Raw genomic sequence first — 23,944 nt, forward strand, 5'->3', positions numbered from 1 at the left:
ATTACATAATGTTTTATTAACCTTGAATTTTCTTAACATTAATGAGAAAGGAACAATGGCAGCAGAGAGACATTGGATAATTTAAAAAAAAAACTTATGAATTAAATCAGCCAGTGTATTTCAAGAATGTGTTGACCTCACAATGGAAACCAGGAGATGCGCTAAGTTGGGAAAGGGATTTTGCTCTTGTTTACACAGGAGAAGAAAACCTATGGAAATCAACAAAATCAATAAAGATTCAGTTTGAAAAAGAAATCTCTTGAGAAAGAGAAATGACAGCTCATTCACAGTGGTGACAATCATACAGGTGGAAAGAAAATCTCATAAGGGTTGGGGCAGGGTTCTGTTTTTGTCTTTGCAGGAAAATACTCATCTTCAAAAAGTCAAGAGATGCTGGATGCTTGGATGCCTAAAGAGGATAAGATAACTATCCAGAAAGGATCACCAAACAAAGAGAATTATGACTTACGAGGACAGGTCATCTGCAGGGTAAAAAAAACTCTACCTATATATCTGCTGCCCAGTAGAATAATAATCACAACTCACTTAAAAATCAAAACTGGCTTTGGAATTGGACAGTAATTATCCTTCTCTAAATCCAAGCATGATGTTAAAAGAAAATTTCTGTCTCATGTCAGGAGCCATCTGGTATAAGACAGAAAGAAGAATTTAGGAAATATTTTACTTCTCTTCATATCTATTTATGTGTCCATCATATATTTCATTGAATATATGTCTACATAAATAATATTTATGTTTTCTACAATGAACAATAAATTTTCCTGTAGTAATCTTTAAAATTTCCAGGAAGAAGATGAGCCCCACAACAACAACTCCACCTGGTTGATATGATGTCATGATGCTGATAGCGCTACTTTAAGACCTGCTTTGTGTACCAGCCACTCAATATGGTTCCAACTTGGTTAGCTGAAATGACGTGCTTTCTTCTAATTTTCTGGCCAGAACTTCAAGTAGGAACCTCAGAAAAACCCTACCGAATACTCAGAGACTATTTGCAATTATACCAGACAGTACTCTTGGAACATAACTATCATTTTACTTTCACAGGATCCAATAGAAAAAAACACTGCCCCCATGACAGCTGGAAGTAAATCTAAAAGATGAAGTCCCATTTCCCAACAAAGTTTGTCCTCAGGGTTAGGGACATCAATTAGGGATTGATTATAACTGGTATAGGGTTGGGGGCTGGGGTGGGATTTATGTAGGCTCAGGGATCTCTTTGGAAAAAAAATAAGAAAAAAGGAAATTTGGATGGGATAATAGGTATATTAGTGTGAGCTTACTCACACAAATAATAATAGTAATTATAACAAATTATATTTGTCATATTGAATATGTACCTATTTCTGTTTACAATATTTGTACACCTATGTAACATGAGGGCCTGCTTGTCAGGGTTTCTGTCCTGCCCAGTTCCCCACAGCTGGCAAGTCCCAAAGAAAATCACACAGAGATCTCCATAAGTTGTAAAACTGATTGGCCCATTAGCTCAGGCTTATATTAACCCATTATCCTTATCTATGTTAGCCACATGGCTTGATACCTTTCTCAGCAGGGTAGCTCACATCCTGCTTCTTGGGTGATCTGGGCAGGAATGCGGAGGGAGCTTCCTCCTTCCCAGAATACTCCTGTTCTCATCGCCCCACCTCTACTTCCTGTCTGGTTGACTCACCTATACTTCCTGCCTGACCAATCAGTGTTTATTTAAAACATGATTGATAGAATACAGACAATTCTCCCGCACCACACCTAGACAAAGTTATTTTGGCATATTGTATGCATTCATGCTTCTACCTCTGCTTAAGACATTTTGTATATTGATACAATTTTAGGATATATTTATCATATTGTACTATACATTTGTACTTCTGATCAAGATATTTATGCATTGTTTATATTTTGAGGTCATTGTCCTCATTTGTTGCAAGATTGTTTAAAGATTGTTTAATATTCTAATATGAAATCTTAGTCTTTAAGCTAGCTAGGTATTAAGAATTATAGGTCAATATTATCCATATTTCTCATACTTATAGCTAGACTAACCAGGTTCTTTAGATACATAGAGATTGTATTCCACATAGACAGGTAATCTTCAACCACTTCAAAGAGCTGTAGAATTGGCATTTAAATAACTTAGGGTTCTGTTGAAGTGAGACATGATTGCTCCTGGCAGCACCAATCTATTCCCGAGAGAATGCTGAGCACCAAAGACACTCCACTTGGAGCTTGTTTTCTTCTTGGCAAAACTGGCCTTTGGGCAAGGAACTGCTAATGCCTGTTCCAAAATTCACAGTGCCAAGCAGGATACAAGAAAAAAAAGACTGTCAAATCTTACCAAGACAGGGTAAGACAGTTTTGAATAATTTCCTGCCTCTGAAAATGGTCTGTCAGTTAGTCTACGCCTTAGCCAAAGTTGGTTGCTCCAATGTTGCAATTGAGACTTTGGGTGGCCCACGTAGCCAGTTGTCTCTGTCATTTATTGCACATTTTCAAAGTTGCATTATTGTACTTCCTATTTACTCAAGTAATATTATTTCCCTTCTCAGGTCTTCAATGGGGTTAAAGACTAGATAGTCATAGTTACTTTCCTCTCATGACTTAGCCAAGCTATTTCTAATTAATACAAGACTTAGACTCTTTAGAATTGGATAACTATTGAAACATTTAGCATATGTTTCTTGCTTAATATTATTTATGTTGGTTGTAATTCTAATTTTTATACTTGGTATTTGTTCTTATTGTATATAGTTTTGTATTAGGTGTAGAATTATCTTATTTAGACAAAAGAGGGAGGTGTTATAGAAACTCCTTCAACCAATAGCCTTTAAGATACCAGATCACATGAGTGTGGTCTCATATACTATAAATGCAGCTGTAAAACTTGTGCACGCTCTCTCTTCTGGCTGCCAGATTTGGTTCCTGTTCCAGTTTGTGCAGAGGACGGCAATCTGTGAGTCTACTCAGTTCTTGTATAAAAACCCTTATGTGGTGGCCACAGCTGGAGCCTGGGTCCTCTGAACAGAGACTCTGGTGTGGGTTTTCACAAGATGGTCAATGAATTCCTGATAAGGAGACTTGGTGAACACAGTCTCTTTCCAGAGGTCGAGGGTCAGGTAGCTGTAGGTCTTAGAGATGGCATCAAAGTTGGTCTTGGCAAAGTTGCCCTGGGTGGCAGTGCAGCCCCTGGCTGATGTGTAGCAGTCATCAATGCCGGCCATCATCAGTAGCTTCTCGGACACAGGAGCAAAGACTATGCCAGTGCCTCTGGGGCAGGGATGAGATGCACCAGCACAGAACTACAGCAGTCTGTCACTTTGCATGGAACAGTGTGGGCCTCTCTATCCTGTTAATTGATAAAGTCTCAATTTTCCTTCTAGAATCATCTCAGAAAACTTTTCTACATAAGTCATAGGTCTTTGATTTTTTTTTTACCCTGTTTCTGTGGGGGAAAAAAAACACTCTAAGACATTATCTTCTCTCTGAATTAAAATTCCTGTAGGGGACACAGAGAAGATAAAATGACCAGAATAACATCCAGCTGTGGCTCTGAACAATCTACATATGCATCCTCTAACTTCTTTTCTACTGAAGCCAGTGCTCTTAGCCTTAGCTGATAATATTCTTTGACTAGTTAAGGCCTTGTCACCTTGTAAGGTTTGAAATGAATTACTTAGTTCTTGAGTTGTCAATTTAATTGTGGGCTAGTTAACGTCTCCCAGCAAGTTTTGAAAGTCATTAAGAGCCACCTCTTCTGAATTGTACCTTTGGGGTTGAATTTTTTGTAAGCCTATCTTATATCCTAGGTAATTAATAGAATCTCCTCCTTGTATTTTTTCAGGAGAAATTTGTAATCCCCAACAAGGCAATTTTTTTAACTTCCTTAAACACTTTCTCTAAACTATTTACATTTGAATCAGCTAGCAAGATATCATCCATATAATGGTAAATTATTGAATGAGAAAACTGTGCATGGATCAGTGGCTATTGTACAAAATATTGGTACAGGGTATGGCTGTTTAACCTCCCCTTTGGGAAAATCCTCCACTGATATCTCTTAATAGGCTGAGAATTACTTTAAGTAGGCACTGTGAAGACAAATTTTTCTGTATCCCTTTCTTGTAAAGGTATAGTGAACAAGAAGTATTGTTGGTAGGCTGGAACTGTAGCAGGAAGGAATGAACCCCAAAGCTTAACAAACCCATGTGGGAGTTCATTAGGAAAGGGTGGGGGTGAAGGGAAGGTAGTCCACCCAGATAGGTGTTTGCCTGAATGCCAGTGGGCTGCCAGGGGATGGGATCAGAATAATGCTGGAATCCTAAGAGTCTTTTAAATCAGTAACTATAACAGACCATCCTTTAAGTAACAGAGAAGGCTTTCTGGGCTGCTGAGAGCACATTGGCTGAATTACTTTATTTACAGCTCTCAAACCTGTTAATATTCTCCATTTTCCAGACTTCTTTTTAATAACAAATAAAGGAAAATTTCAAGAACTAGTTGATTCTTCAATATGTTGAGTATTTAGTTGCTTCTGTACCAGATGTTCTAAGGCCTGTAATTTTTCTGATGTCAAAGGCTATTTTTTCCACCTAGTTAGCCATTTTAAAGGCAGGGCTATTAGTCCCTTTGAAAGTCCAGCAGCTGTTGTACCCTGTTCTTGTGTAGCCCAAATGGTTGGTGACTGCTCTTTACAATGTCTTTTAATACTTTTTCCAGAAAGACACATTAGCTCATGGTTTCTTACCCTGGAGGAATGTATCCCCATAAATTCACTGCTCTATTAACCACATGCAGCTTTAATTTTCTCTCTGCCCTCCTAGCCTTACACATTTGACCATCTTGTGTTTTACCTGAGATAAAGTTCCCACCCCTAAAAGCTGAACGTTTGTATACTGAAGAGGTCAATCTGAATGCCAAGACTCTGGCGCAATTATGTTACATCTGTCCCTGTGTCTACAAGACCTTCAATTACAATGTCCTTTATACATATTTTTAATGTTGATCTCTGATCATTTATAGGCATTTGCCAAAATATTTGCTTTATGATTTCTCCTGAAATTCATGTTTTATCTTCAACAGCTGTTCTCTCATCCAAAGCAGTATGTGTTTTGCTTTTGTTTTTTTTTTTTTTGTTTTTGTCTTTTACAACAGGCATTAGGTCCTCTGATTGCTCCGGGGAGAAGTTGCCCCCACGGTGACAGGGAATAACTGAACCAAATTTAATATTGAGGCCCATGAGAGGCCCCCAAGGCATTTCCTGATGGCAAAGGACTACTTTGTCTGTCCCTTGTTGATCTGCATTCATTGGTCCAATGTCGGTCTTTGCTGTACCTTCTGCATACTCCAGAAGGCAAGGGCCTTGTTAGGATTAGAAGAAACATTGTTTCTAGGAAGGCCCTGTCTATAATCTCTTTTTAAGTGACCTTGTATGCCACAATGAAAACACATGACATTTTTTCTTCAAGCCTCTGGAAATCACCTGTCCTAGCCAATTATCATCATGGTTATGATATTCAATTTTGACTGTAAATTGGATCCATTCCTCTTTGGGTGCTGATCTTGCCTTTAAAGGCCTAATTATCCTTTTGTATTGTGAGTTAGCATTTTCAAAATCTAGAGATTCAATTATTATTTGTCTAGTTTTTTAATTTTGTATCATTCTATTTACAACAGAATTCAATCTTTGTAAAAAAACAAAACAAAACAGTGAAGGTTTCCTTTTAGCACTGTATGACCTCAGTAAATGACCTATTTCTCTTTCTTCTTCAATTCTATCCCAAGCATTCAAAGCTGCTTCATGGCATAAAGGCAAGGTGTGGTCATCATATAGAGACTATCTTTATACATCAGCATCATTTGCCTCTCCAAAAAGTTGGTCTTGGGAAATTTCAATACCTCTATCTCTACTTTGGTGTTCAATGGTCCTAGCCTTATCTTTCTACCAGGTCCTCTACTAAAATTGAAGACTAGTCTCCAATACTGCTGTAACAAAATCTTTCCAGTCTTGTGGGACAATTCTGTTACTAGTTGACCATGAATTTAACATCTGCTTCACAAAACGTGAACGCATGCCATATGGGACTCTCACTTATTTAAATCTCCTCAAAACTAACTTTACCACTCAGCTTTTACACTGTCTTAGAGATTCCTGTCATTTTGCAGTTGTTCCTATAAAGTGACTGGGTAAATAAAGGTTGCCTGTTTGAAAACCTCGGGCTGTTCCTCTCTAATTTTATAATGTAGTAGTGAGGTTGGTTCTCCTTTAAATCCCTCTGTCTTTGTCTGAATATCTCTATTATCTGTCTTAGAAACTTTTCCTAAGGCCTGTATCTTGGCACTCTGTGGTAACTCACAAGTGACTCAGTTTCCATCTGGAGTCCACTCTGGTTCTAAAGCCATTTGAGTGCAAGCTTGCCTGCTCTGCTTGTATCCTTGAGTGTCCCGCGCTACCTTCTCGCCAGCAAGAATGACGCGGGGCACTTAGGATACTTCTGCAGTAAAGCTTTAATGCCCCTTGGGAGAGCGAGCATCAGCCAACATGGCGGAGACCCAGAATGAGGGGAACCCAGCCCTTATAAAGGAAACAGTCCTCACTTCTGACGTGTCACTCTTGGATTGGTCCGCTGCCCATTATCCCAGGTGATGCCTCGGAAGTAGGCAGTAGAGAGTTACCAAGCACGTGCGCTGGGATTAAAGGCGTGTGCTACATCACCTTGAACTCACAGAGGTCTGCCTGTCTCTGCCTCCCAGGCATCGGGACCAAAGGCGTGTACTACCACGCCTTGAGGTTGCAGAGGTCAATCTGCCTCTGCCGCCTAGGCATCAGGACTAAAGGCATGTACCGCCACACCTTGAGGTCACAGAGGTCAATCTCTACCTTTGTTCCTAGAAGCAATGGAGAATGTGGTCCGGCCCTCCACACTTGAGGGCAGTTAGAAAGTTCTGAATAAGCCCATTGGAAAAAGAATTTTGTCCATGAGAAAAGAACACTGCTGCTGCCAAAAGTTAGGGCATGTCCAAATAAAGAAACTGCTTGCGTAAGGACAGGAATGGTCGTGTGGTCAGATACTGACTGACGGTGCTGTGCTGTGTTCTGCTTTTGCATATAAGCAGGCTGTGAAATAAACTTGGGACTGTCCTGAATCTATCTGTCCTGTGTTTTCTGCCTCAATTTCTCTCGATCTAACGTTTCTTTAGCCTCAGTGCCGCCTTCCAGGACCCCTGGCTGACTTTGTTGGGGCAGGCTCCAACATTGCTCATATCCATCAACATTTTTAGGGATAAAACAAGAATTACTAAACCAATAATGTTTATAGTTGACATTTTGCAAATCCTATTTAAGTTAATTTTCCCCTCATGATATAGGAAGGATCATCTGTCTATGTGTTACTTTCATTGGTTAATAAAGAAACTAGCTTGATAAGTCAGAACATAGGTGGGTGGAGTAGACAGAATAGAATGCTGGGAAGAAGGCAATGAGGCAGACGCCATGGAACCAGCCACCAGGTCAGACATGCTGAATCTTTCCCAGTAAGCCACCACCTCATGGTGCTACACAGATTATTAGAAATGGGTTAATCAAAATGTGAGAATTAGCTCATAAGAGGCTGGAGATAATGGGCCAGGCAGTGTTTAAATGAATACAATTTGTGTGTTGTTATTTTGGGTGTAAAGCTAGCCATGTGGGAGCTGGGCGGGATGAAAAGCAGGCCTGCTTGCCTCATCACTACACCCTCATCTATTGTGAAATCATACAGAAACCTAACTCCCTCCACTGTTATAGTGCTTTCCATTTTTTAATGTGGGGGGAAACTCTCTTCTTTTTAAAACACTAAAATTCCTAATTCCTTTAAAAATTCACAATTGCCAGGGTGCTGAAGAGATGGCTCAGGAGTTAAGAGTACTGCCTCTTATTCCACAGGACCTGGGTTAAATTCCAGCACCCATATGGCAGCTTACAACTGTCTGCAACTACAGTTCTGGGGGATCTGACACCTTCACACCAATGTACATAAAATAAAGTTAAATAAATTTTTTAAAAATTCCCCATTGTCTTACCAAATCTGCTGACAATGATGGCGCTGTGTGAGGCTGACTGCGGTCTGACAGGGAACACAGGTGGTGCAGCTGCTAGAGTGCAGCTGTGAGCAGATGTGTGTGGTGGTTGCCGCCACAGTGGAGGCCTGAGTAGGTGTTAAGGCAGATACCTGGTATGGCAAAAACCCAAAGAGGGAGTTCAGGGGAGGCCTAAAACCCATGGAGAGAGGGAACCAGTTGTCTGAAAAGCACATAGGGGGTGGTGTAGCAGGAGCTGCCCTAAGGTAGAGCTGGCCAGTGGGGAGGGGCTGACTCTGGAGGTGTTTGGAGCCCAAGTGCCTGTGGAGATTGCTGTAGAGAAAAATCCCAGACTTGCTCAGAGGGCTTGGGGAAGAAAAGGAAAACCTAGCTGGTGGTGCAGTGACTCTGGGGGTGCTGCTCCTGTGTGTAGCTTCCACCTGCCTGTGCCGGTGGTTGCAAAAGCTACTAGCAAGCAGCTATTTTATAAATTTGTGCCCCAGAAGTTGGATGCCAAATGAAGAGTAAATCTAATTCATCTTATCACCAAAAACCTGAGGGATCAGAGAAGCCATGGAGAAGCCACCAGTGTCTTCCTACTTCTTCCATTCCTTCATAAAAAAGGACCAAGATCCTGTCTACACCCCACTTTATCACTTCCTGTCTCCTCTCTCTGTACAGACCTCTAGACCTCTATGGCTAACTAGTGGCTAGCTCTGCCCTCTGACTCCAAGCAAGTTTTATTTGTAAGAACACAACGAAAGGATCACACAACACACACACACACACATACACAGACATGTATACAGACATACACATAGACACAGACAGGTACATACATACAGAGATATACACATATACACACTGACATATACATACACACACAGACACCAATACCCACAAATAGTTTAAAAAATTAGCCAGGTATGGTGCACATCTTTAATCCCAGAACTAAGGAGGTAGAGGCAGGTGCTTCTCTGTGAGTTTGAGGCCAGCCTGGTCAACAAGATGAAATCCTTTCTCAAAAATCAATAAGTAACAACAAAAATTCAGGAGCTGGAGAGATGGCTCAGCAGCTAAGAACACTGGCTGTTCTCCCAGAAGACCCAGGTTTGATTCCCAGCACCCACCTGACAGCTCACACCTGTCTGTAACTCCAGTCCCAGAGGACCTGAAGCTCTTTGGGCTCCCTTACATTTACCCATTCCCACGCCATTCCATGCACACAGTTCTAGGGATGGAACCCAGGGCCTTGGTGCTACTGGGCTGTCTTCCTTGAGCCCCCCCCCACCCACCCAGGTTCCTTTCACTGACTATTCAGAGACAGGCTAGCCTAAATCGTCCAATCTTCCCACACCACACCAGGTGTCTGTGGTGCCGAAGGTGACCCAGGCTTCACCAGCTTGGTCAGGTCTCTGCACACTGACCTCTAGTCAAAGTTCAGCAGTTGTTTTTTTGCAAATATTTCTTAAATTTCCCCACTTTGCTTTTTACTATTTTGCAGCAAACAAGTCCCTTTTGGGTAGGACAAGTCCAGTATCTGGGGCAGTTATGTCTCCTTTGCTAACAGTATCCTTGAATATTTAAACTGGGATGCTCCGATGGCAGTGTTGTGACATGTCTCCTCATCACTTGAGAGGCTGAGGCACGATATTTCTTGTTCAGAGACAGGTCTGAATATATAGCCCAAGCTGGCTGTAAACTCACGGCAAACAAGTGCCTTGCTGAACTCTAGTCAGGGTTCAGGGTCAGAGAACCGAAGTCCCTAGGACACACTCAGCAACACAGAAAAGTCATCGCATGGGAGTGATCAGAGATGCCACTAGCCATGGCACCATGCACAGCACACTTCCCAGCACGCATTTAACTAAGCTCAGCTGCCAGCAGCTTTTGGATGCATTGTGGAACTGGTTTCAGATTGCACGAGAAACTTGGGTTTTATACATGCCCAAGACCCTGGTTCCACACCCAGCCCTGGGTTTTAGTGACGTGCTTGGAAAAGATGTGTCAAGTTTGATTTCTACCATGAGGCTGGAGAGCACGCCTCGGCTCCAACATGAACCATCCCCGCCCCAGCCCTAGCTGCATCTCATCCTGGTTACGCAGTCTCACTGGCACGCTTGCTGAGCTCTGCTCACAGAGGCCACCGCCGCCAGCATCAACAACAGCATCTTGTCTGTTCGTCTGCAGCTTACACCGGTTTCCCAACTGCCAAGGAGCTCGAGGAAGAGTCTGAACATGCGCACTGAACTTAAGGGTAGGCCATTTCGCGCCCCACCCCCAGTTTGTGCATGCGCACCTGGTGTGAAGGCCCCTATCAGGATCTTTTGGACCTGCGCAACAAAATCCCTGAAAAAGGCCCAAAGGGTCTACGCAGAGGCAAGTGGAAGGAGAGAGCATGAGCAATATGGAGGAAGAGCATGCACATTTTAAATCTGAAAGTTAGTACCCAGGCTACCAGCTCCGTAAGTCAGATTCGTGAGCATGCACGAATGAATTTGAGGAAGTCTGCATAGAATGTGCATTCCGAGAGGCGGTTGTACAACCAGGGTTTTGGGCATGCATAAAATCTACCAGCTGCTTTACAGATCTTGAGTATACGCACTGGATCGCTTGTCGCTTGGGATGCTCCCTAGAAGTTTCAGTGTTTTTGTAAGTGCCCTATGGATGTCTGTCCACACAGGCATGAATGCGTGCACAAGACCTGTCATGTGCCAACTACAAAGAGAGGCCAAATCTCTCCACAGGTGAAGATGGTGGAACCCGTTGTTGTGTATCAGCAATGCACGAGAATAAGAAGAAAATTTTAAAGCAGGGGTGCTCTGTGTCAGCCCCATCCCATCCTACCCCTTCAAGACCTGTGGCTCTGGTCCCCACCTTTCAAAGCCCCGACCTTTGAGTCGTCCTTCGATCCCGCCCCTGCTTCCAGTTCCTCCAAGCCCCGCCCTGTAGGGCGTTCCTCATCGGGACCACACACCACTTCCGCCCCCTTCAAGTCATTCTTCCTCCGGGGTTCTGTGACGCGTCTGCCTTTTTGTCCACCTCCTCCAAAACCGCTCTCTAGAACGGCCTCCGTCGAGCCCCGCCCCCATCTCGCCCATGTGCAAGCCCCGCCCCCGCCGTGGACCACGCCCCCGCCCCAGGTCTTCCCTTCCCAGCCTCCGGTCGGCTCCCTGGCTACGCCCACCTCCTCCAAGGCCCGCCCCGCCGTGGACCGCGCCCACCTCCTGCCAGCCCGGCTCCCAGACTGAAACACGTGCGTCGTCACGTGCGCAGCCGGAGGACTCGCAGAGATGACGTGAGCGCGGTGCGCCTTCAGTATGGCCGTTCCATGGCGGCGAGCACAGGCTACGTGCGGCTGTGGGCCGCTGCGCGGTGCTGGGCGCTGCGGCGGCCGCTGCTGGCCGTCACTGGAGGCCGCGTCCCGAGTGCGTCCGGTTCCTGGTTGCGCCGAGGCCAGCGGGTCTGCGACACATCGGCTCCCTGGGCGCTCGGTGGCCGCGTCCCCGCGGGCGCGGGTCAGTGGCGGGGGCTGTGGGACGCGGGCGGCCGCGGCGGTGGCGGCGAGACCTCCGAGGGCGGCGCGGAGGACGGGGCCGCGGCGGGCGGCGGGGACGGCCCGGTTGTCACGGCCCTCGCACCCATGACCGTCCCGGATGTGTTTCCGCACCTGCCGCTCATCGCCATCACCCGCAACCCGGTATTCCCGCGCTTTATAAAGATCGTGGAGGTAAAGAGAGCGCCGCGCCCGGCCGTCACTACTCGGGAATCTGAGGCAGGAGGATGCCAGAGTCCTTGGTGGCTCGTTTGGACATTCTTCCCTATTCGGTTCCTTCAGTACAGTGGGCTTTGGGTCCGTGAATCTAGGACCCCCGGTGATAGAAATCCCAGGCCGACTAGCAGCAGACTACAGTTCTTTTCCTTCCATCTTGGCGAACATTTTGTACCACTTTCTGAGCCTCCCTTGTGCAATCATCTGTTGTTTATTGAGAGAGTCTATTTATCTTCTGTCTTGAGACAGGGTCTCCAGTAGCCCAAGCCAGCAAGTGTCTTTAAGTTTTTACTCCCGTAGTTACTTTGTATCTGGCACAGTTGTGAGATAAAAAGTTTCAGGCCTTGGAGCCTTTTTACTAGGAGTAGGAGAAAGCGGGAATGACTGACATTTGAGAGGCATACCAAAGGAAGAAGAAAAGGACAGCATTTCAGCAGTGTCCCTGACATCCACCTCATATCCATGCTGAAGAAGAAAGAACAGCCATACTTAAGGGAGGAAAATTCCAGTGCAGGAAGCTGATCCCAGCTCAGCCTTGAGGCAGGGAGAGAGAGCAGGATGATGAAATCACCGGAAAGCAGAGACATTTAAAAGTAAGGAATTTCCTAATCAGCTGCCTACCCCACTGCCTTTATGTTTTATTTTTCTTTTAAACTTGGAAATCCAAGTCCAGGGAGGCCAGTGGTTATCAGTTAGCCTAGTACCAAGGTCAAACAATGAGTCATTGCCATATTCACACCACAGATGCCCCTCAGCAGTGTAGATGAGGGAGTCTCAGAGGCCGCTCCTCCACCTACCTCCTCTCCCATGTTTCCAAGGCCCTTCATTCATGTTGCCCATTTGGTAGAAGGACACACACACTTTCCAGCCAACCCTATAAGGTGACGTGGCACCGTTACCTATCTGCAGGTTGCTCCTGATGGCCTTTTTTTCCCCTCATCTGGGAAATGGACATAATAGACACTCCTCTCTCTGAGTCAGGGAGCTGTGGTGGAAGTCACACATAGACCTATGTGTACTGACTTTTTTGTTTTGGTTGAGGCAGGATATCATGTGTCCTAGGCTAACCTCAAACTTGCTATATAGTTGAAGTTGTCCTTGAGCTCCTGGTCCTCTGGCCCTCTACACCATCCCGGCTCTGGGGTCACAGATATCCTCATAGTCCCCTGAGTGACTGAGTAATGAGCCTCTGGTTTGCCGCTTAGATGCAGTCCCAGACACAGTTCCTGTGACCCTTGTAGGACTAGCCATGCCTGGAGGGTTCTGATCCTGCAGGACTGCACTGGAGGTCCCTTCTGGATTCCCATTACTCCTCGGCTTCCAGGAGCAGGGCAAAGAGACACTTCTGCTGTCTGCCACACACAGCTAGCCTTCAAGGGCGTGGCCTTGAGACACTGGCATGTGGCTTTCTGATGTCATCACCTCATAAATGACCAGCCATCAGCTTCCATCAGAGAACTACAGCTGGCTCCTGGGGGCCAGTGAATGGATCTGTTACCAAGACTCAGTTTTCATGTCTGCAGCTGCCAGGCTTAAGGGCTCTCCTCAGCCAGGGATTGTACAGGGGTGGCTCGGGCTGCCGGGGTTCTGGGTGCAATGCTCACTTAGCGTGCATGAGGTGATGGCCCCCACATCACACAAACGATGTGTCATCCCAGTGCTTAGGTGGAAGGAGGAGCATCGGTGGCTCAGAGTTACTCTTGGCTACATGAGCCACTGTTTTAGTTACCATCTATTGCCGTGAGGAGACACTGTGACCAAGGCAACTTAAAGTATTTAATCAGTGGCTTGCTTACAGTTTAATATGGTAGTTTGTGAGCATCAAGGTGGCGAAGGTGTTGCCAGGCAGGCATGGCATTGGAACAGTGACCGAGAACTTGCTTCTGATCCACCACAAGTTGCAGACAGAGAGAGACAGCCTGGTATGGACTTTTGAAACCTCAAAGCCCACCCCCAGTGGCAGACATCCAACAAAGGCCACACCTCCCAAGCCTTCCTAAACAGTTCCTATAACTGAGACCAAACATTCAAATAAATGAACCTGTAGGGCCATTCTCATTCAAATACCACAGACCCTATCTCAAATGACAAAACCCCACCTAAACTGGAAGTAGGTGGTGCTGACTGTCTAATCCCTTCACAGTGGAGGATGGATTAGGATTGTCATGAGTTCAAGCCAACCTGTACTCCAGCAGGAGACCCTGTCTCAGACAAACAAGAGCCCCACACAGATGAAGGGTGTTGGGACCCCTCTCCCCAGCCTTTCTATATTGGAAACTTGTCCCTGTAAATCCTGAACTAAGGCAAGAGGATCACCTTGAGTTCCAAATTAGTGTCAGCTCCATGGTGCGTGCTAAACTATGGAGTGACAGTGGGGCAGTGGCTCAGGTGACAGCCATCCTCAGAGAGCTGTGTGTGTTTACATTGAGTTTATGTATATGAGTATTTTGCATATACAGGCAGGTGTGTGCTTAGTGCCTGTAGAGTTCAAAAGAGTGTCGGGTTCCTTGAAACTTGAGTTAGGGATGATTGGGAGCCTCTCTGTGGGTTCTGAGAGTTGAACTCGAGCCACCCACAAGAACAAGTGTTCTTAACGACCAGGCCACCTCTCCAGCCCCACTGCTTCTGTTTTTTGTTGAAACAGTTTCTCTGTGCAGCCCTGGCTGTCCTGGACCTCATGCTGTAGACCAGGCTTTCCTCGAACTCAGAGAGGTCTCCCTGTCTCTGCTGTGCACCATGACAGCTGCTAAGGGGGTGGGAGGAGTCAGTCACTGAGATCAGGGTAACTAGAAAGTGGTGCTCAAGGCTGGAAGGAAGCCACCTCAGACTCCAGGGCCTCCTGCCTCAGCTCACTCCATGGTGTGACGTTGGTGGAGCTGTGGCTTTGCAGTAAGCATTTTTGCCAGTGGCCCTGACTGGTGCCTCACTCATTCTCCTGCAGGTTAAAAATAAGAAGCTGGTTGAGCTCCTGAGGAGGAAAGTCCGCCTGGCGCAGCCCTATGTTGGTATCTTCCTGAAGAGAGATGACAAGTAAGTTTTTCCTGCATGAGACTGTTTGAACTTTTCAAATTGAACTAAAAGGATCCAAGGGCAAGACCAAGAGCCGAGCACACTGCCATTTTAGTCTAAGCCAAAGGCTTGGCTTTAGAGTCCCCCAGGGAGGAGCTGGGCCATGGCTTGGTCAGGAGCATTTACCTAGCATGTGGAGACCCTTTCCCAACGCTGTAGACGTGAACTCTTAGCCCCAGTGAGAGTCGGGATCTCAGGACACCCACCCACGAATCTACTTCTCAGCCTGAGAGTGGGAATTGTAACAGGGCAGACGGAGTTAGTGAGTTGCTCCCACCCAGGAAGGACTACTGCTGAGCTGTCCATCATCTTTGAAAGAACAGGCAGATGCTTCGGGTCTCTGGTAGTGACCTCTGGAGGTGCTTCTGTCTCTCATAACTCCTACCCGAGCTGCCCCACCGCACACGGTGCTGTGACTCCACCAATGTATCTTTGTGTTCTGTCTCCCTCAGCAATGAGTCGGATGTGGTAGAGAGCCTAGATGAAATCTACCACACGGGAACGTTCGCTCAGATCCATGAGATGCAGGACCTTGGAGACAAGCTACGCATGATCGTCACAGGCCACAGAAGGTACGGGTCAGGGTGAGATAAGTTGTGCCCTTCAGTGTGCACAGAAGTGACTGTGGCTGACAGCTCTGCCTGACTCAGGCGGTTGCAAGCATTTACTACCACTGGTCAAGAGGAAGCTGCCCAAGGCCATTGGCATTTTGTCCCTTGCCGCAGCTCCAAGAAGCCCAGAGGTCTCGAGTGCAGTGTTTTTGTTAGCGAGCCCCAGTATTTGTGATGCTTTTCAGTTTGCCTTGTTTCGTTGTATTTCCCCCCATTTTTTGAAGACCCTAGGGCCACGGGGCCTTTGAACACACAGCTCTGTCCTGGGCTCATTGGTCTGCCTGCTCACAGGATTCACATCAGCCGGCAGCTGGAAGTGGAACCCGAGGGGCCAGAGCCAGAGTCAGAGAACAAGCAGAAGTCCCGGAGGAAGCCGAAGCGGGGCAAGAAGGAGGCGGAGGACGAGTCAGGAGCCAAGCCCCAGCTGGAGCTGGTGCCTGAGGCCTCTACCGACACCCCCAAAGAGGTGCTCATGGTGGAGGTTGAGAACGTGGCCCATGAAGACTTCCAGGTCACAGAGGAAGTGAAGGTAAGCCATTTGCCATGCTGTGGGCCTTGAGCGGCAGTCACCTGAAATGACCTGCACAGACAGTGGAGTGGGTGCAAGACTGGACTGGCCCTTTGCTGTTCATGGAGAAGGCAGGGTTTGAACCCGTGCCACTCCAGCTCAGTCTTCCAGTGCTCTGTAGAGCACCCACCTGTTACTCCGTCACAGTTCAGGAGCTGGTTCATGAAGCAGGGAACAAGTAAGCTATGGCCATTCTGACCCCAAAGCTTTCCTGCCTTCCTCAAGGTCCCCATGGGCAGGACAGTTAGATGACCCAAAGTCCAGAGTGTGTCCTGAAGTCTGTGTAGTGCTGTCACTACTGGCAGATGGGACTTCTGCAGCCTCTTCTAGGGGCTGTGACTCTATTGGTTATGGTTGATTGGAGCTATGGGCAAGATGCCTCTGGGCTGAGCTCTGTGGATGGATGCTGGAATTGTGATGTCTGCTGTGGGCTGGGGCTGTGTGGAGAGAGGAGGCCTCTGGGCTAATGCTGGATCATAGACTTCATGGGATTGCCGGCGACCTGGGGGAATCATTCTGTTTAATGGAACGTGTTTCAACTTAGAGCAATGTCTCCATGCTGGTGGCACTATGCCAGCCTTCCTGTTGAGTTGTGCAGTGCTGTGGGCCCCAGAGCCACAGCTGTGTGAGAAGTGCTCCTTTGCGTTGGTCTCCTCTACAAAGGGGAATTCAGCTGGGGGAGTTGCCCTGTCTGGCTGTTATCTCAGTGCTGTGAGGCTGAGGCAGGAGGATGGCTGGTGTTGGAGGCCAGCCTAGGTCATAGAGTGAGGCCCTGCCTCAACGCTAGAAAGCAAAAGCCCTGGAAAACATGTGGAGTGGTTGCAGCAGCACTGACCATCTGGAGTAGTGCCTGCTCGGGCCCCCGGTCACCATGGGTGGGGCCCTTGGATTTATTTTCTAGTACTTTGTTTTGTTTACCCTTATGAGGGTAGAGTGGATGTGTTGCACTGTGCATATGGAGGTCAGGCAGGCTTAGGAGTCTAGGAGTTGGTTTTTTACCATGTAGAACCCACAGGTGGCACTTGGGCCATCATGCTTGGTGGCCAGAGCCTTTATGCTCTGAGCCATCTTACTGGCCCAGGGTTTAGGTTTTACTCCTGTTGTTGCTGATGACCTTGGGTTCTATTCTGTAGTCCTGGGGGTGATCCTGGGGGTTCCCCTTCTGCCGTCTTGTAACTACCATGGTCCCTGTTTACCAGGCCCTGACTGCGGAGATTGTGAAGACCATTCGGGATATCATCGCCCTGAACCCTCTGTACAGGTCAGTATTTGAGGGCCGGGCAGGGCGGGGACTACCACATGGTGCCTGCTCCCTGCCCCCACTGCAGCACACTGGCAAAGCTGTCACTGAAGCTTGGCTGTGTGTGTGGTGAGGGAGGTGTCTAAGGCATGGCTTCTCTGTCCCTATAGGGAGTCAGTGTTGCAGATGATGCAGGCAGGCCAGCGTGTGGTGGACAACCCCATCTACCTAAGCGACATGGGTGCTGCGCTTACAGGGGCAGAGTCCCATGAGCTGCAGGATGTTCTGGAGGAGACCAACGTGAGTGTGCCATGTCAGGACAGAGTCCCTGTGCCAAGCAAGCTTGTCCCCAGCTGGGGCTCACGTGGGTGCTTGTCCTGTACCACCAGTGCTACTGTTTCCAGACAACCCCACTGTCCCCTGTTGTTTACAGATCCTTAAGCGGCTCTACAAAGCCCTATCACTCTTGAAGAAGGAGTTTGAGTTGAGCAAGCTTCAGCAACGCCTGGGCCGAGAGGTGACGGGAAGGGGAGTTAAGGGATGCGTCCTGGCTCTAACTCTGATTTAGGGTTCTCTGAAAACAGGCTGACCCAGAACCTTACACTCACACAGTCCCCTTGTCTCAGCTCCAGTGTGCTGGGATGTTAGGCATGTGCTCATCTTCATTTGCAAAGGCTCCCCTCCTGGGGGCTGGGCTGCAGCTCAGTGAACATGGCATAAGCCTGTAGTAGGAGGCTGCTCGTTCATCTCCCAGCTACCCAGACTCCTGAAATAACCACACAGAAACTATATTATTTAAATCACTGCTTGGCCAATCACGTAAACATATTGCTAGCTAGCTCTTATGTCTAGAATTAACCCATTCCCATTATTTTATATTTTTACCATGAAGCTCGTGGCCTCCCTGCAAGGTTCCAGCTGGCAGCTCGCATCTTTTCCCTCTTGAGGCTACATGGCGTCTCATGACTCCACCTTCTTTCTCCCGGCATTCAGTTTAGTTTTCCCCACCTAGCTCTACTCTGCCCTATCACAGGCCAAGCCAGCTTCTTTATTCATTAACCAACAAAGCAAACACATATTAGCATATTAACAACCAAAGCAACACATATACAGAAGGACTTCCCACACCATAAGCCAGGCAAGATGACGGCAGGATGGTCAGGAGTTCAGAGCCATCCTTAGCTATATAGGGAGTTTTGAGGCCTGTCTGGGCTACATGAACTGCTTCAAAATCACAAACTAAGAGAATGCAGGTTTAACTCATGGGTAGTTTGGTGTGTGTGGTTGGCTGTGTCTGTTTGGCCATTACAGCAGAAGTCCACACAGAAAACAATCCCATGTCTGGGTGCCCTGGAAGACTGTAAGGGAAGCATGCTGTACACCCAGCCCAGGGGATTCTGTGGAGGGGCCCTGCCCCGCCTTGCTCGAGCTCTGCCTGCCACAGGTGGAGGAGAAGATCAAGCAGACACACAGGAAGTACCTGCTGCAGGAGCAGCTGAAGATCATCAAGAAGGAACTGGGGCTGGAGAAGGATGACAAAGATGCTATTGAGGAGAAGTTCCGGGAGCGCCTCAAGGTGCTCGTGGTCCCCAATCATGTAATGGACGTGGTGGATGAGGAGCTGAGCAAGCTGGCCCTGCTGGACAACCACTCCTCTGAGTTCAAGTGAGTCCCCACTGCCATGGCCCTAGGACACCCCTCATGCTGTCCCGTGAGATCCTGGGGTGAGCATGTTGCTGTGCAGGCTGCTGGGAATCTAAAAAGCCTCTGGGCCCAGGCCTGAGCTGTACGTGCCTCTGGCTCTGCCTGAAGTGGCCCAGGAAGCAAGCATGTGGTGGAACAGCGCAGTCTGAGCATAGAAGCCCAGCACTTTTGTTTCTGCCTGCTGATGCGGGTCCATGTCTGGACTCTGTTCTGCCAGGCTCAGTGGATGACACTGGTCCCTAGTGGTTCAGGCTAAAACTCCACATTGACTCTTATGTCAGTCTGAGCTGAAATTTTGACATGAGGATGCTATGTCCCTGAAGTACAGCCCTCCCTCTGGATCACTGAGCAGGCCTGCCCTCAGCTTCTCCTCTGAGCCATACTCATCCCTGCTGCCCCTCAGTTGTCGTGTTCCTCGTGGGTGGTGAGCATCCTTCCTGTGGTCCCTGGGGCATCTGCTCACAGTGCTTTGTCCCTGCAGTGTCACCCGCAACTACCTGGACTGGCTGACATCTATCCCCTGGGGCCGGCAGAGTGATGAGAACCTTGACCTGGGTCGGGCCCAGGCTGTGCTGGAGGAGGACCACTACGGCATGGAGGACGTGAAGAAGCGCATCCTAGTAAGTTCCACAGCGTGCACACCACGACTGCTGAGGGCAGGCTGCCTCCTTTTGTCTTTAAGTCCTTCCATTGGAAACCAGCCAGCTACCCACTGGGGCTCAGGATGTTCCTAGTGGATGGGCGGCAGTACTAGGTGTGCAGTACCTAGGGGGCTCTTTGACAAGGTGTGATGTGGGCCAGGCTGTGGAGACACCTCTAATGTGTGTGACACCTCTGAGAAGCCCAGGGCGCTGTAGCCCCAGCTCCAATTAGCCCAGCCTGACGCCTCGTAGGCACTGGGTGGTGGTCCCATTAGGCCCTGACTCTGGAGGCCTGCACCCTGTGCACTGAGTCTCCTTTGCCTCCGCAGGAGTTCATCGCTGTGAGCCAGCTCCGAGGCTCCACCCAGGGCAAGATCCTATGCTTCCACGGGCCACCGGGTGTGGGCAAGACCAGCATCGCACGCTCCATCGCCCGTGCCCTCGGCCGTGAATACTTCCGTTTCAGTGTTGGTGGTATGACAGATGTGGCTGAAATCAAGGGGCACAGGTAGGTAGGCCAGGCCTGGCACCTACCTGACTGGACAAGCAGTGTGACCCAGGCTGCAGCTGGGTCACACTTCCACTCACTTCCACTCACTGTAGGAAGATGGAGGTTTGCACTGCGCTGGGCAGGGCAGAGTATTCCAGGCTAGGGTGAACAGAGGTACACAGGCAGGAAGTAGCTAGTTGTTGGCCGGTCTCAACTTTGTTTTTTGAGGTGGTCTTATTATGTAGCCTTTGCTGTAGCGGAGTTGGAACTCCCTGTGTAGTTCTTACCCTTGAATCCAGAGATCCTCCTGCCTCCTCCTGAGTCTAGAATTAAAGATGTATGCCACCACACCTGAAACTATTTTTTTTTAAATATTTATTTATTTATTTTGTATACAATATTCTTTCTGTGTATATGCCTGCAGGCCAGAATAGAGCACCAGACCTCATTACAGATGGTTGTGAGCCACCATGTGGTTGCTGGGAATTGAACTCAGGACCTTTGGAAGAGCAGGCAATGCTCTTAACCACTGAGCCATCTCTCCAGCCCCCTGAAACTAATTTTTTTTTTAAAGTGTCCTTTATTTATTTATTTATTTGTATTTTATGTACATTGGTGTTTTTGTCTGCATGAGGTGTTGGATCCCCTGGAACAGGAATTACAGACAGTTGTAAGCTGCCATGTGGGTGCTGGGAATTGAACTCGGGTCCTCTGGAAGAACAGTCGGTGCTCTTAACCACTGAGCCATCTCTCCAGCCCGAAACTAATTTTTTAAAGGGCACCTAAATATGCATCCAGTGTTGAAGCCCCGGGGTGAGGGGCAGTCAGGTGCAGGAGCACAGGCGGCACAGGAGCCTGGCAGCCTTTGAGTTAAGTGCTGAGACCAAGCTGACACCAGTGGCTGGTGGCAGGGCCTGGTGGCCTTTCCTAGGCCTATGGTTGCTCCAGGTCCCTAGCATAGGGCAGATCCAGTGTGGCTGTAAGAAGCCAAGAGGAAGCAGGCTTGGCTGTGCTGATGCCTGCCAATGAACAGTGCAGAAGCTAGCTTGGGCGTAACATGGCACGTGCCTCCTTTGCCATCCCAGCACCCAGGCTACATAGTGTGCTCTAGAGCTCGAAGCCAGCCTGGATATGTGAAACCCTACCTTGGAAAACAAAAGGATCTTGTCACAATAGTAAAGCACCCCTTTTTACCCAAAACTCCTGGCCCTTCAGGTCCTGCGCAGCCCCAGCCACAGGGCCCCCCTTGCTGCTCCAACTTACCAGGCTCCATCCCTCACAGCCTGCTCTAGCTTGTTTGCTCAGTGCCACCGTCATCTTTCTTGCCCTACAGTGGCACTCTGCCATCCCTGCTCCTGAGCTCTGCTCCAGCCCTTGTTTATCCTGTCCTGCCTGCCTTGCTGAATCTTGGGCCTGAGTGTGGCTTTCACGCTGTGCCAGCTGTCCCCATCAAGATTCAGCCTAGACAGCCCCCACCTAATTCAACTACTAAGCAAAGTGAATTGAGCATGACTGCAGGCTGGGCATGTTGCCAGATACTGGCTGGAGGGAGAGCACTAGGGTGAACCAAGAGCTGCCTCCAAGTGGGCCAAGTGGTGGTGGTTTGCTGTGGGCTTTTGCTCGGCTTGCTGACCCACACGGAGTATGGCCTCCCCACAGGCGTACCTACGTTGGGGCTATGCCTGGGAAAATCATCCAGTGTCTGAAGAAGACCAAGACAGAGAACCCGCTGGTCCTGATTGATGAGGTGGGGCAGGCTCTGGGGACAGAAGGATCAGGCCATGCTAAGCCCAGCATATGATGTGGGAGCTGGGCATGGTCCCATGGTACCTGCCTTCCTCACGCAGGTGGACAAGATTGGCCGAGGCTACCAAGGGGACCCATCATCAGCACTGCTAGAGTTGCTAGACCCTGAGCAGAATGCCAACTTCCTGGACCACTACCTGGATGTGCCAGTGGACCTGTCCAAAGTGAGTGCTGAATTAGTCAGTGCTGAATTAGAACACTGAATTAGTGTTCTTGTGTAGGGACTGTGGTAGCTAGGTGCACCCAGCTTCCAGCACTCTGTGCCCCTTGTCACTAGGTGCTGTTCATCTGCACGGCCAATGTCACTGACACCATCCCAGAGCCACTGAGGGACCGCATGGAGATGATCAATGTGTCAGGCTATGTAGCACAGGAGAAGCTGGCCATAGCCGAGGTAGGTGGAGTACGTGGGCTGGAGGGGCGGGCACAAGATCAGATCTGGTTCTCAGTAGTTCCCTGTGCTTGTTTGGTGCTAGGCAGAGGTCTCGGGACCCCCACTATGGAGCTGTTCCAGCCTGTGACACCTCACTGCTTCTGAGGCGCAGGGCTGCGAGGCTTGGGTGTGTGGGAGCAGCATGGGACCCCAGGGTACCTCAACCATATAGTGAATGGGGCAGTAGGCATTGCTGACAGTTGCTTCCCACAGAGGTACCTGGTGCCACAGGCCCGTGCCTTGTGCGGCCTGGACGAGAACAAGGCCCAGCTGTCTGCTGCGGTGCTCACTCTGCTCATCAAGCAGTACTGCAGGGAGAGTGGTGTTCGCAATCTGCAGAAGCAGGTGGAGAAGGTGAGTCCCTCCAGCCGCATGCCAGCCACAGGCTCCTCAGCACGAGCCTCACCCACACCTCCACTCTGCAGGTGCTGCGCAAAGCAGCCTACAAGATAGTCAGTGGGGAGGCAGAGACCGTGCAGGTGACGCCAGAGAACCTGCAGGACTTTGTGGGGAAACCAGTGTTCACCGTGGAGCGCATGTACGACGTCACGCCTGCTGGTGTGGTCATGGGCTTGGCCTGGACTGCCATGGGTGAGAGCCCCACACTGGGCCATTGCTGCTGCTCGGACTGACTGCACAAGTGTGTGCTGCCAGTGCAGAGAGAAGCAGGCGTTAGCATATAATCCCCTCTCTGTCTCCTAGGAGGCTCCACTTTGTTCGTGGAGACGTCTTTGAGGAGGCCCCTGCTCAGGGGCAGCAGGGAGGACAAAGATGGCAGCCTAGAGGTGACAGGCCAGCTGGGGGATGTGATGAAGGAGAGTGCCCGCATCGCCTACACGTTTGCCCGTGCCTTCCTGATGGAACAGGACCCGGACAATGACTTCCTGGTTACCTCCCACATCCACCTACACGTGCCTGAGGTAGGACACTGTCTGGTTGGCACCCTACCCTGTCACCCACCAGCTCCTCTCACTGCCTGCCTCTCTGCAGGGTGCTACCCCTAAGGATGGCCCCAGCGCGGGCTGCACCATCGTGACAGCGCTCCTGTCCCTAGCACTGGGACAGCCTGTGCTGCAAAACCTGGCCATGACAGGGGAGGTCTCCCTCACCGGCAAAGTGCTGCCTGTGGGCGGCATCAAGGAGAAAACAATCGCGGTGAGTGCCCATGCCGCACCCTACCCTACGTCACCTCGGGGAGCTGAATCCAGGACCCTGCTGACTGACTGTTCCCGCAGGCCAAGCGAGCAGGCGTCACCTGCATCGTCTTGCCGGCAGAGAACAGGAAGGACTTTTCGGACCTGGCACCGTTCATCACGGAGGGCCTGGAGGTGCACTTCGTGGAGCACTACCGCGACATCTTCCGCATCGCCTTCCCGCTGCGCGAGCAGCACCAGGCGCGGGCCGTGGAGCGGTGACCCGGGGACTGACTTTGTAATCATGGGGTGGCGGAGCCACAAGCAGAGCTGTAGAATCATGAATAAACTGCCTATTTCCAGATCCGAGCCGATTCACTGCGCCGCCGCAAACACACTCACGC

The 23,944-nt window shown here is 49.0% G+C and overlaps 2 protein-coding genes across 2 annotated transcripts in view; one reads left to right on the top strand and one right to left on the bottom strand.

The window, feature by feature from the left end:
- Positions 1–10,288, bottom strand: part of Catsperd (catsper channel auxiliary subunit delta) — a 71,369-nt gene extending 61,081 nt beyond the window's left edge. Inside the window, exons 1-2 of the mRNA XM_087909264.1 lie at positions 10,186–10,288; positions 8,077–8,225 (exon numbers count right to left, since the gene is read on the bottom strand). The gene's annotated coding sequence lies outside the window, so the exon portion shown is untranslated. The remainder of the gene's footprint in view (positions 1–8,076; positions 8,226–10,185) is intronic.
- A 1,101-nt stretch (positions 10,289–11,389) lies between these two features.
- Positions 11,390–23,904, top strand: Lonp1 (lon peptidase 1, mitochondrial). The gene is made up of 18 exons (XM_085692356.2): positions 11,390–11,803; positions 14,787–14,875; positions 15,367–15,486; positions 15,817–16,054; positions 17,293–17,354; positions 17,504–17,633; positions 17,767–17,850; positions 18,778–18,998; positions 19,519–19,657; positions 20,008–20,186; positions 21,828–21,915; positions 22,016–22,138; positions 22,252–22,368; positions 22,621–22,761; positions 22,833–22,998; positions 23,110–23,327; positions 23,398–23,562; positions 23,643–23,904. Exons 1-18 carry the CDS (start codon positions 11,405–11,407, stop codon positions 23,820–23,822), a joined length of 2,859 nt encoding a protein of 952 aa, XP_085548482.1. The 5' UTR covers positions 11,390–11,404; the 3' UTR covers positions 23,823–23,904.
- The last annotated feature ends 40 nt before the right edge of the window (positions 23,905–23,944 follow it).

Source organism: Myodes glareolus, chromosome 8, assembly GCF_982192425.1.
Source record: "Myodes glareolus chromosome 8, mMyoGla1.1, whole genome shotgun sequence".
NCBI classification, from domain to species: domain Eukaryota; kingdom Metazoa; phylum Chordata; class Mammalia; order Rodentia; family Cricetidae; genus Myodes; species Myodes glareolus.

What these genes read in the sequence shown, in the direction of transcription:
- Lonp1 (XM_085692356.2), top strand. Translation starts at nt 11,405, where the DNA reads ATGGCGGCGAGCACAGGCTACGTGCGGCTGTGGGCCGCTGCGCGGTGC. An exon ending in AGGTCACAGAGGAAGTGAAG is followed by an intron (nt 16,055 to 17,292) that starts GTAAGCCATTTG and finishes CCTGTTTACCAG; the next exon opens with GCCCTGACTGCGGAGATTGT. An exon ending in ATGTTCTGGAGGAGACCAAC is followed by an intron (nt 17,634 to 17,766) that starts GTGAGTGTGCCA and finishes TGTTGTTTACAG; the next exon opens with ATCCTTAAGCGGCTCTACAA.